We start from the raw sequence: 12,681 nt of genomic DNA on the forward strand, positions 1-12,681 counted from the left end.
CCTATGTATTCGGTTGAGTTTGTGTTATTTGTTATTTACTTCCAAATAAAACAAAGCTTGAAGTGGCTATTTAAATACAATTCAATAGGAGTAGATACGCTCTTCCTTGTACAACCATTTATTTTTAGATAATAATGGTTTAAATCTTCGTACCTAAAATATAGCAAAAATTTCAAATGCTCATTTATTGTAGTTAATATATCAATAATATTTTATTCTCTCTTTTACATTTTTTAAAATTGTTGCAAACTAGTTTGAACATTTTTTGATATTTAAAAAAGAAAAAGAAAACAAACAAAGAAAAGAATTTCTTAAACTCTCTTTCTTATTGCTATAAAAAATAGTGGAAGAATGAGTAACTATGTTTAGTTCTTTGGGAAATAATCATCTTTTTAGTGTTAAAGTATAGTTTATGTTTAATTGGTAAGTATGATCAGTTACATTTTACTTTTAGATTTTGAGTTTAGTTTTCATCTAATCACTATCTTTCAAAACATGTTATTTGTATTTTAAATTTTTGGTTTTAGATTTTATACCTTTGCTCTTAGTCTTTTAAATGAGTTTTTTTATTAATTAATTAAAAATAATTACAATAAAAATCTATTATTAATTGTTTTTGATTTGAATGGGAGGCATCTCATACTGGAGAAGGTAGGGATAGGGATGTCAACTAAGCTCATTAAAGTATTGTGTATAGTTTGTAAATGTATTTATAGAAGAGAGGTTTTTGGATTATATGGTACCCGCAGCCGTTGCGGAAGGAAAAGAAAGGCAAGAAAAAGGAGAGTCGAAGACTGAGCAAATAAAATTTCAGTTATGGGTATGCTTATACTTGGCGCCTTTGGATGAAACCCATTTGAATGGCAGCCATTGTTTCACTTTCTACAAACCCCATTTCTCCACTTTCTCTTCTTCCTCCCACCATCTTCTTCCGCTTTCCTTCTATGCCCACCAATCCTTCTCCTTCAACACCACCACCACCACCACCACATCTATCCAAAACTTCTTTATCTCTCTCTAACCCAAACCCCTGTCTCCGCCCATTCAATTCCACCTCTCCCACCCAATTCTTCACCTCCCCACAACACCTTGTCTCCCTTTCAGAACCCCTTTTCGCTTCACGCTCTCTGAACACCTCTCTTTCTACCATTGCCTCCCCCTTCGACTTGCTTCGTCTATCCACTCGCTACGGTGACCCTGACCTCGCTAGAGCTGTTCATGCTCAGTTTCTCAAGCTCGAGGAAGATATCTTCCTGGGTAATGCTCTAATTTCGGCTTATCTCAAATTGGGACTTGTTCGAGATGCTGATAAAGTCTTTTCTGGCCTTTCTTGTCCTAATGTGGTGTCTTATACGGCGTTGATTTCTGGGTTTTCCAAGTCGGATTGGGAAGATGAGGCTGTTGAGCTTTTCTTTGCGATGTTGGACTCTGGTATTGAGCCGAATGAATATACTTTTGTAGCAATTTTGACGGCTTGTATTCGAAATATGGATTATCAGTTAGGTTCGCAAGTTCATGGTATTGTCGTCAAATTAGGATTGTTGAGTTGTGTTTTCATTTGCAATGCACTTATGGGGTTGTATTGTAAGTGTGGGTTTTTGGACCTTGTACTTAGATTGTTCGAGGAAATGCCTGAGAGAGACATTACTTCATGGAATACTGTTATCTCGAGTTTGGTGAAGGAGTTCAAGTATGACGAAGCGTTTGATTACTTTCGTGGTATGCAGCTATGTAAAGGTCTCAAAGTGGATCATTTCTCTCTTTCTACTCTATTGACTGCTTGTGCTGGTAGTGTTAAGCCAATGAAAGGCCAACAACTTCATGCTCTTGCTTTGAAGGTCGGGCTGGAGTCTCATTTGAGTGTCAGCAGTTCCCTTATTGGTTTCTATACTAAATGTGGGAGTGCAAATGATGTAACGGATCTGTTTGAGACAATGCCAATAAGAGATGTTATTACTTGGACAGGAATGATAACGTCTTACATGGAATTTGGAATGTTGGATTCGGCAGTCGAAGTTTTTAATAAGATGCCAAAGAGGAACTGCATCTCTTATAATGCTGTTTTGGCAGGACTTTCAAGGAATGACGATGGGTCTAGAGCTCTGGAACTTTTCATTGAAATGTTGGAGGAGGGTGTAGAAATATCAGATTGCACATTGACTAGCATCATCACTGCTTGTGGGTTGCTCAAAAGTTTTAAAGTTAGCCAACAGATTCAAGGCTTCGTCATGAAATTCGGTATTTTGTCAAATTCTTGTATTGAAACAGCATTGGTTGACATGTATACAAGGTGTGGAAGGATGGAGGATGCTGAAAAGATATTTTATCAGCGTTCATTAGAGAATGACTACACTGCAATGCTAACATCAATGATTTGTGGGTATGCTCGAAATGGGAAACTTAATGAAGCGATCTCTCTCTTCCACTCTGGTCAATCTGAAGGAGCCATTGTTATGGATGAAGTTATGTCGACATCAATACTCTCTCTATGTGGGAGTATAGGCTTTCATGAGATGGGGAAGCAAATGCATTGCCATGCACTTAAATCAGGTCTCATAACTGAGACTGGGGTAGGAAATGCAACAGTTAGCATGTACTCGAAGTGCTGGAATATGGATGATGCGGTCCGTGTATTCAATACAATGAACATGCAAGACATCGTTTCTTGGAATGGTTTAGTTGCTGGGCATGTGCTCCATTGGCAGGGTGATAAAGCCTTGGGAATTTGGAAGAAGATGGAAAAGGCAGGAATAAAACCTGACAGTATTACGTTTGCTTTGATTATTTCAGCATACAAACACACTGAATTGAATTTAGTTGATAGTTGTCGCAGTTTATTTGTCTCTATGGAAACTGAACACAATATCAAACCCACTTTAGAGCATTATGCCTCCTTCATCAGTGTTTTGGGTCGTTGGGGTCTTCTTGAAGAAGCTGAACAAACAATCAGGAATATGCCTTTAGAACCGGATGTTTATGTATGGCGTGCTTTGCTTAATAGTTGTAGAATCAACAAAAATGAAAGGCTGGAAAAACTTGCTGCCAGAAACATACTGGCAGTGGAGCCAAAAGATCCATTATCTTACATACTTAAGTCGAATCTATACTCTGCATCAGGGAGATGGTACTATTCTGAAAAGGTGAGAGAAGATATGCGAGAGAAAGGGTTCCGGAAACACCCAAGTCAGAGCTGGATCATTCATGAGAACAAAATTCATTCATTTTATGCCAGAGACAGGTCTCATCCTCAAGGAAAAGACATTTACAGTGGATTAGAGATACTAATCTTAGAATGTTTAAAGGTTGGTTATGTTCCGGACACAAGTTTTGTTCTTCAAGAAGTAGAGGAACGCCAAAAGAAGGAATTTTTGTTTTATCACAGTGGAAAATTAGCTGCAACTTTTGGGATTCTAATGACCAAACCGGGAAAGCCTATTCAAATTGTGAAGAATGTCCGTTTGTGTGGAGATTGCCATAACTTCTTGAAATATGTTTCTATTGTCACCAGAAGGAAAATACTTCTTAGGGACACTTCGGGGTTTCATTGGTTTATAGATGGCCAATGCTCATGTACAGATTACTGGTAACTATTTTTCAATCACCATAAATCTCAGATATTTATGCTTAGAGTCTCTTCAAATTATTATTATATTTGGGAAACTGCATCTTTGCATTTGAAGAGAATAGAACTGGAATAGTTAGAATAGCTCTCTAGTGAATCTCTTGGTTTTATAGTATTTATAGATTGTTTGGATTGACTGAGTACCATTGTATGCTGCTGAACCAAATAAACAAGTGAGGTAACTGATGAAAATAATGAATTACTTATATTAACATAAAATAAAATTAGAGCGGGGGTGGACAAAATACCTATAATTACAGGAAAGCAAATCTAGAAATCTAAAAAACAACAGGCAAGTTTATGTTCTGAAAACCTCTAAAAAGAACAAAAGGGAAATTTATATTAAGCCTAGAAACTTAAGAAACAAGAATATCCTAACAAGTAACTTGAACTGCAAGCCGATTATGTTTCTTGCAACCAGTGTTTCCAAGATTACTTTTTATAACTTCAATGGAACATTTCCTTTTTCCAAGACATGCCTACAATCCAAAAGCAAACAAACCATAAGAAACTCACAAAATTAAATGCAGTCCCATATTGTGAAACAACCTAACGAGTGCCATAACCATTTAAGAGAGAAGTTTTACCTTTTCAATGACAGAGGGCAGTGGAAGAATCACAGGTACCCTTCTGGAAATTGTCACAATTGCCACGAGGATTCCCAAAGCTCACAAAATCGATGTCTTTGATGGTTCGATCATGGCATGATAGCTCCAATGTGCTTCCTGCATAAGGCTTTGCACACACTTTTTTCACTCTTGTTATCTGGATATCTATATCCAATGGCACCCCACCAAACTCCTCAAACAAAATCAGTGTGTTTTCTTTGCCTTTATTCAGGTACGATCTTGGAATGTGATACCTGTGTAATTTTCAAACAATCCCGAAGTTCTACCAAAGTTTGTCCCACCATGATACTACAAAAGAAAAAGAAAAAAGGATCAACATTATTTATATATTTAAAGAAAGAAAAAACAAGTGACTTTAGGGTGAAAATGACCATATAGTAATTCTGCATGGAACCACCATATTGGAAGAAACGACCAATTGCTACATCCTCAGCTGTTCTCATTGGATCCCCAGTTCTTGAACCTAATGTTTTTTTTTTTTTTTTCAATTGATAAAATATTATATTTATCTTATTTAATGAAAATTAAATAAAATACATGAATAATCATAGCATAGGTAAAAAGACAAACCAGCCAGTCCACATCTTAAGACTACTTTTATTGTTGGGTTTGAATTGGTCACAGTAAAACTCATTGCATTGCATGTATTAATCTGTCAATTACAAAATGAAAGTAAATAAATTTAAAAATAAAGAAATAAATAAATGAGAAAGGGGGATTATGGGAAATGGCATACCATGGGTTGAGGAGCATCTTTTTGTTGACACATAACCCAACGAACATCAAGATTGCAAGACTGTGCTAAATCAGCACACCACCACTTCTCATACTCATTTTCAATCTAAAAATTACTTGGCGACGTTGAGGTTAATGGGCATTCCAAAATACGTAAGTGTGCATTAACCCCACTTTTTGTTTTCTTCATCAACATTGACCACATCTACATTAATTATAAACAAAATCCATACAATTAATTAAATTTTTAATTGAATATGAATGGCGATAACCTTTTTATATACCTTCAATGATCATGAAACCATACATCACAATTTACTGAGATCATAGTTTTAGTTTTTTAAGATTTTCATGTGTTGTTCTAACCGAATGACAATGAGATCAACTTAAAAGGTTAAATTCATATTTTGGTAAGACAGGTTTTAGAAATAAAAAGTTATGGGATTTATATCCATTTTCAAAGGTATAATTATTAATGCTTTGTCTTCTCCCCTTAATTTTACTTGGGAAGTGTGCTATTCATTTTAATTCTTTTAGTTGTCTTTCTTATTAAATCAATTGGAATACTATACCTTAATTTCATATTATTGTTATATTTAATTAGGTAAATTATTTAAATTGTTTAAACAGTATCTGATTAAATAAATAATAAAAACAACCATAATCTTTAAATATTAACATCCATGCCTTGTGATTTTAGAAAACACCAAATTGATCATCAATTATAATGAAAAACTATTTAATTTTATTTTATTTATGCATGGACAGATCCATGTAAGAGTCGAGCACAGGTGCCTTCCTCCATATTTTTGAAAACCATTTAATAATATATAAAGACGAAATCAAGTATATGAATGAGATTTTAAGGCAATGTAGTGTTATTGGGATACTCCTATTATTTTGACGTGTGTTGGAATCTCATATTATACATTTTTAAAACTCCTTTTACTTTAAAATTCAAGTTTTTGAATTCTAGCATATTAGGTATGCTCTATTGTTTTTTCTTTATAGAAAAGGGAAGAAAATTTAGGACAACTATAACGAATTTAGTTTTTTTTTTTAAAAAAAACATACTTTTATATATATGACTAATAATTATGTAAACTTTAAATTTTATTTTAACACGTCTTTTAAGAATGTCTAATTGATACATAGAGTATCTAAAATTCTAAAAAAATCATTATTTTTTAATTAAATTTTCAATTTTCAATTTTGAATAGCTAGTAGCTAATCATATTAATTTCTTTAAAATTAATATTTATTAGGTTAATTTTGCTAGTTTTGATGATATTATATCATTTTGATCAATATCGTATGGATGTGTCTAAAATTATACTTACATGAATCTGTACCCACTTAAATAAAATCTTGGATTCACGGATGTTTGTATGTGTGGTTTTTTCTTATATATATATGGTGTCTCTTTCCATAGTTTAAAATCTAAAAGGATTATTTAAGTCCTTCAACTTCAAAATTTTATATTTTAGAATTTAGAGGGTTAGATGATAAATAATTAAATTTACCTACCTTTACTAACTTAAGCTTTTGTGTTCATCAACAATTTAATATATTGTCGAATAATCCAAAAATATGTTGTACTAAAAAATTTGGGATTTAAAAAGTTTGGCAATTTAAACTTATATTAATAGACCTTTAGACACTCCTTAGTCGATTCTAATTTAGAAAATTAGAATTATAGTTTAATTTTAAGTTGCTAAATTAAATTTCTTAAAAAGCAGTGGAAAGATATTTTAAAAATAAATTATGAGATATTAAAATGTGGTTTGAATTTGACAATAAATTGTACTACAAACAAGATTGATATTTTGCATTCTAGCTCTAAAATGTTACAAACCAAAAAATATATGAAGCAAATCATTATATATAAAAAATTTCAAACAATTTAGTCATATAAAAAAAATTAATACATAGAAATAATCGATTAATATTTTTCTTAAAACAAAGGAAAGCAGAAACATTCAAACTACAAAATTTTCAGTGGTTTAACATATTATATATTCAATCTCTATTAGGCTTTCGACTTAAAAGTTTGGAGTAAATTGTTGATAGTTTTGTAACCTAAGATTTATCATAATATATATATTATCATCTTAACTATATGCATATATGTATGCACTTATAGCGGCGGTGGAGATAGATATTATCCACCGCAACCACCAATCTCCGGTGCGGCGGTGCCGGTGCGTTTAATGCTCCCCTAATTATGACCATAACTTAGTCAACTAATTAGCACCAAAATCACACTATATATTTATTAATTAAGACTTCCATATAATAAATACTAATTAAAATAGATACACACCCACTAATTTAATTTCCTTCCCTACTTCCAATGGAATTTATATTCAAATTCTCACTCGAAAGAACTTCTCTCTCTTCTTACTAATTAGCAATTCCCAATATTTAATCAAATTAAAACCTTTGTTCAAATTGCCCAGAAAAAAAACAACATGAATCTCAAGTCTTAAACCCTTATTTTTGCATTTCAAGTCTACGATTTTTCTTATTCTTTTTTGGAAAATCGAAAAGGAAAAAAGGCGTTGGGAGTTTAAATGAGAGGTGGCAATTGACATGCACGAGAGAGAGAGAGAGAGATAGAAAGTTTCCCACTCCTTAATTTCTTTCTCAATCCTTTCTTATTATTATTAAATTTCTCTTTAAATGAGAGGTGGCAATTTTTTTGGTTTAATTTAATGTGTTAGAGTTACATTTTATATACTTTGAATTATAATTTACAGGTTTACATACAGTTTCTTTAGAGAGAATTTTATTTACAGTTTCCATTCTTGTGCTTGGTTTTGGTTTAGTTTTTTTATATTTGTCTTTATGATTTCAAGAGTTTCATTTCATATAGTTTAGACTGGCTTTATTTTAATGTAAGTTATAAATTCCATAAGTTTCAATATATAATAATACTATACATGAAAAAGAAAAAGGAAAAAAATTACTCAAACCCCATTTTTAGTTTATTATGTGATCTATATATATACAACTAATGCAGGCAAGCAATATCGAAAAATATAAAAACTTATAAGTCATACTGAAAGTAAGTTATATACGTTTGACCAATATTATTATTTGAATTTGTTAGTATAATTTTGGAATAAAATCAATTTAGTCTTATCTGTTGAGATTAGATTTAATTGGACATTTATTATTTCCAAACTTTCAATACCAAAGGTGGCATGAACTAGAAAGAGAGAAGATTGAAAATTACTCTATACTACTTTTTGGTTTAACATGTCTCTATCTTATTTTCAAAAATAGAAAAGAAAAAAAAATATCCCTCCCTTCCAAACCCATCTTTTCATTTAATTTTCATAAATTTTTATCAAAAATTTTGAGTTTAATTTAATTTAATTAACGTACATTTATTGAAGTTAATTGGAAGTTGAATATATATAAAACCTACTAGGTGGCATGTATTTTTTTCATTTATACCATTCATTTAAACTTCAAACTAAAAATTATATCAATTTAGATTTTCAATTTAAAATTATATAATTATATCAATTTAATTCATTTATTATATTTTATTTGAAAACACTTCTGAAAAATTGATGGTTTAAATTGATACATTTGGAAAGTTCAAGGTTTAAATAAATACTAATATCAAACTCATTATTAGTGGATCTAAATTGATTCAAATGTATGATTCATAGTATAGATTGGTATTTAGTCTAAAAATGAAAGATTAGGAAGGAAAGGAATTAATTAGAGAAACATTGAACATGAATTAAGAAATTAAATATGTGAAGGAGGGGTATAATGGGAATAAGGAAAAGTTGCATGAAGGGAAGTAAGAATTAAAGTAAAATGGAAATAACAGATTGACACTTGGCAGTAATGTTGTTACTATTTATGGCCATATCCTCTGTTTCCCCTTCACCTTTCTCCTTCTCCTCTCTCTGTTTTCACTTCTTTTCTATTAATCCTCCAATGAACTAAAAGAAAATTTCAGTTCTTGAAACTTGAGAGTCATGAAGTTCCCGGTCTTTGTAATCCCCCTCATCGCCGTTTCTTGTTTTCTTGCTGTTTTAGGTCCTCGTTTCAACACCGATTGGACCATTTTCTTTGACAAATATGCTTCAACCCAGCCCTCTCTTTCTTCTTCCTTCAAAAGAGAGGGATTTCATTCTAATACCTCCGTTCCGGTAGCGACGGAGGAGGCCGCGGCGGCGAATGTCTCTGTTCTTTCTTTTTCTTCTCCACCGCCACCAGTGGACGACGGAAAACAAAGTCTTCAACTACACCCAGTAAGATTCTTTTTGTATTTATCATTTTGCATGTAGAGATTTTCAAAATACAAGGACTATAATTTCCCTTTCGAAAACTTTAAGATAAACCCAGACCGTTCCATGTTTTTTGGGTTTTGAGAATTGGTGTTAATGTAGCTAATATGGATACGTGATAATACTAATCGAACAGAACAGGACGAGAGTCAACGAAGATTTGGGAGAAACCGCGACCACCATTAATGAAGTGATCAGAAAGGTTTCTAATGAAAGTAGTTATGAATCAGCGGTGAAAGTGAGAGCAAGAAGGCAGAGAGAATATACAAAATTGGAGAGAATTGAAGCAGGGCTACGAAGAGCAAGAGCCGCCATTAGAGAAGCTAAGTTCCTTAATCAAACGCAAGATCCTGACTTCGTTCCTTCTGGTCCAATGTATTGGAATTCCAAAGCATTTCACAGGTTAAATTTCAATTTTCTGTTTCTTAATTCTGTTCACAAGCTATGACCAAAATTTGATGATGATGCAATGTATTTTGTTTTTTTTATAACATAGGATTACAAGTGTTAAGGGTGACATTCTAGCATTTTTTGGTTTCTTTATCCAATTTTGAATTCTATTTTGTCTTTCTTGTATTATGCATTTTCGAACGTTTAACCTTATCGGCAATGTTTGGGTTTATTAACCATGATTTGTATTTATCTTAAGCTTGATTGGTTTTTGACAATACTTGTGTGTTATCAATGTATATATCAAATTGGGAAATTTTCAATATTCTGTCTTGCTGTGTTACATTATAGTTGCCTAACGATTTTAGTTTGATACTGACACAATCAGCCTTCCTTCCAAGAGGTAGAAGGTTTGAATCCCCAACCTCAATGACAAATCCAAATATCTTGTTTTAACCGAGGCCTCAAGATAGATTGTAGACAAATTTACCACTCAGGCAGCTAGGAGTTTTGATATTGTGGTCGTATATGTATACATATGCATATATATATATATATATTGCGGGGGCTTGAGCTCTTAGGCCTTAACCAAATCTGCCCCTGCCCCCAACTTTGTGAAAAAAAATTGTAACATTATAGTTTTGATCCATCCGTTGACCAAGCATAATATTTAATAAATGTTGCAATTAAAACCTTATACCTTAGGGGTGACTAAGGGAACGAACCGGCCTCCTTGTGAAGTCATATAATTACTGTATAATTAATGTTTTTTTACCTCCACACTCCACACTTCTCAATTTACTACTTAACCCCTTGGTATCTTGTGCAATTAGTACTAGAATCTTGGCTTACTCGAGACCAAGTCTTTGGTGTTTCTAGTGTTAACTTGAAATTTTAAGATTAGAAAATTAACACGTTAATATAGAAATGGGAGATGTATAAGACTCATGTAAAGACAAAGAGGGTATCCTCATTTGTTTTCTTACCATTTCCTTTAATGGCAATTTTGACAGGAGTTACCTTGAGATGGAGAAGGAGATGAAGATCTTTGTGTATGAAGAAGGAGAGCCTCCCCTGTTTCACAATGGCCCTTGTAAGAGCATTTACTCAACTGAAGGTAACTTCATCCACGCCATCGAAATGGACTCCCAATTTCGAACCAAAGATCCCAACAAGGCCCATGTATTCTTCCTACCTTTAAGTGTTGCCATGCTCGTTCGGTTCGTCTATGTTCATGACTCACATGACTTCACTCCAATACGACACACTGTCGTTGATTACATCAATGTCATTGGAACCAAATACCCGTTTTGGAATCGTTCACTCGGTGCTGATCATTTCATGCTCTCCTGCCATGATTGGGTAAGTAATTCACATTGTTCAAGATTTAACTATTACATTCCCATCACTGGGTGTTCTTTTCATATTGTTAATCTTTCCTAGACTGTGTGATTGGGCAAAAGGTTTTGATCTTTCAAAATTGATAACTATTTCAAAGCCACTTTCAAACGATTGATTTGAGTTTAATTTTCAGGGTCCGGAAGCATCGAAGTCAGTCCCCAATCTATACAAAAACTCGATTCGAGTACTCTGTAATGCGAACACCTCCGAAGGGTTCAACCCGTCGAAGGACGTATCATTCCCAGAAATCAATCTACAAACAGGCCACTTGACTGGATTTCTTGGCGGCCCATCTCCCTCCCACCGCCCAATAATGGCCTTCTTCGCCGGTGGGCTTCACGGCCCAATAAGACCCATTCTAATCCAACGGTGGGAGAACCAAGACCAAGACATTCAAGTCCACCAATATCTCCCCAAGGGGGTCTCTTACATTGACATGATGAGGAAGAGCAAGTTCTGTCTCTGCCCCAGTGGCTACGAAGTCGCCAGTCCTAGGATTGTTGAGGCCATTTACACCGGCTGCGTTCCCGTCCTCATTTCCGACCACTACGTTCCACCATTCAGCGACGTAATCAATTGGAAATCTTTCTCGGTTGAAGTGTCGGTCGATGATATTCCAAACTTGAAGACGATCTTGACAGGAATATCGACACGGCAGTACTTGAGAATGTATAGGAGAGTGGTGAAAGTTAGGAGACACTTCGAAGTGAACTCTCCGCCGAAGAGATACGATGTATATCATATGATTTTACATTCTGTATGGCTTAGAAGACTCAATCTTAGGTTACGTTGATACTGATATTAATATGTTTTGGATAGTAATCAATTTTAATTTGTATAGCTATTTATTGTTTATTTTTATTTTTCTTCACATTTATGTAGATTTATGGATTCTGTAATATGAGTGATCATAGTGATTACGTATTTTGGTTTAATATAAGAAAAAAGAATTATTTATTAAGATTTATAGTTTAGTAAGAGTATATGCTTCCTTTGGTAAGGAATACGTGTTGGTTGGATGTAGATTTTATAGATTAGATCCTTTGTAACTCTCTCACACTACATACCACATGTCATTTATTTATTTTTGGCTCTTCTGCTGTTTGATCGTTGGTGTTTTTAATTTCACCAAATTGGATCTTTAAATTTAAATGGTGACCAGTTTAAATAAACATTTTGTCTTATTTTACTCTTGCAATTTAATTTTGACACGAAAAAAAAGACTGAATAGAATCTTTATAAAATTTGATTATGATAAATATTGTTTTATATCCAAAAAAAATTGAGTTCACGAGTTGAAATTGATTTAAAAGATAATTGAGATATTTTATTTTATTGTGTAAAAGTTATTTATTATTATTCTATCAACTCCGGTAAAATTAATTATGAACTAAAATTTTAAGATTTTTTGGAAAGAAATATATATAAGATTATTCTCCTAAAATTTGATTTTAGGGCTAACAAGAAGAATGACATTCTTAAGGTTTTATTTGAAAATATGGGAAATTGATTTTCAATTTTTGAATAATAGCAAAATGATTAATTAATTAATTATTTGTGAATGTCATAATTAAATACCCTCATTTTAATG

The 12,681-nt window shown here is 32.9% G+C and overlaps 2 protein-coding genes across 2 annotated transcripts; both read left to right on the forward strand.

Annotated features, from left to right (window-relative positions):
- Window positions 1-528: 528 nt before the first annotated feature.
- On the forward strand, window positions 529-3,706 carry LOC101205681 (pentatricopeptide repeat-containing protein At5g03800). The gene has a single exon (XM_004143322.3). It carries the CDS (start codon window positions 861-863, stop codon window positions 3,585-3,587), a length of 2,727 nt encoding a protein of 908 aa, XP_004143370.1. The 5' UTR covers window positions 529-860; the 3' UTR covers window positions 3,588-3,706.
- Window positions 3,707-8,863: 5,157 nt separating this feature from the next.
- LOC101205910 (probable glycosyltransferase At5g03795) lies at window positions 8,864-12,051 on the forward strand. The gene is made up of 4 exons (XM_004143323.3): window positions 8,864-9,263; window positions 9,436-9,701; window positions 10,703-11,051; window positions 11,224-12,051. Exons 1-4 carry the CDS (start codon window positions 8,988-8,990, stop codon window positions 11,881-11,883), a joined length of 1,551 nt encoding a protein of 516 aa, XP_004143371.1. The 5' UTR covers window positions 8,864-8,987; the 3' UTR covers window positions 11,884-12,051.
- The last annotated feature ends 630 nt before the right edge of the window (window positions 12,052-12,681 follow it).

The sequence above is a fragment of the Cucumis sativus genome, chromosome 6 (genome assembly GCF_000004075.3).
Source record: "Cucumis sativus cultivar 9930 chromosome 6, Cucumber_9930_V3, whole genome shotgun sequence".
Lineage (NCBI taxonomy): Eukaryota > Viridiplantae > Streptophyta > Magnoliopsida > Cucurbitales > Cucurbitaceae > Cucumis > Cucumis sativus.

Bases quoted from the DNA above. Each gene is read 5' to 3' on its own strand.
- LOC101205681 (XM_004143322.3), top strand. From the start codon at position 861: ATGGCAGCCATTGTTTCACTTTCTACAAACCCCATTTCTCCACTTTCT.
- LOC101205910 (XM_004143323.3), top strand. From the start codon at position 8,988: ATGAAGTTCCCGGTCTTTGTAATCCCCCTCATCGCCGTTTCTTGTTTT. The intron at 9,264-9,435 runs GTAAGATTCTTT...CTAATCGAACAG, and splicing joins AAAGTCTTCAACTACACCCA to AACAGGACGAGAGTCAACGA. The intron at 9,702-10,702 runs GTTAAATTTCAA...CAATTTTGACAG, and splicing joins AATTCCAAAGCATTTCACAG to GAGTTACCTTGAGATGGAGA.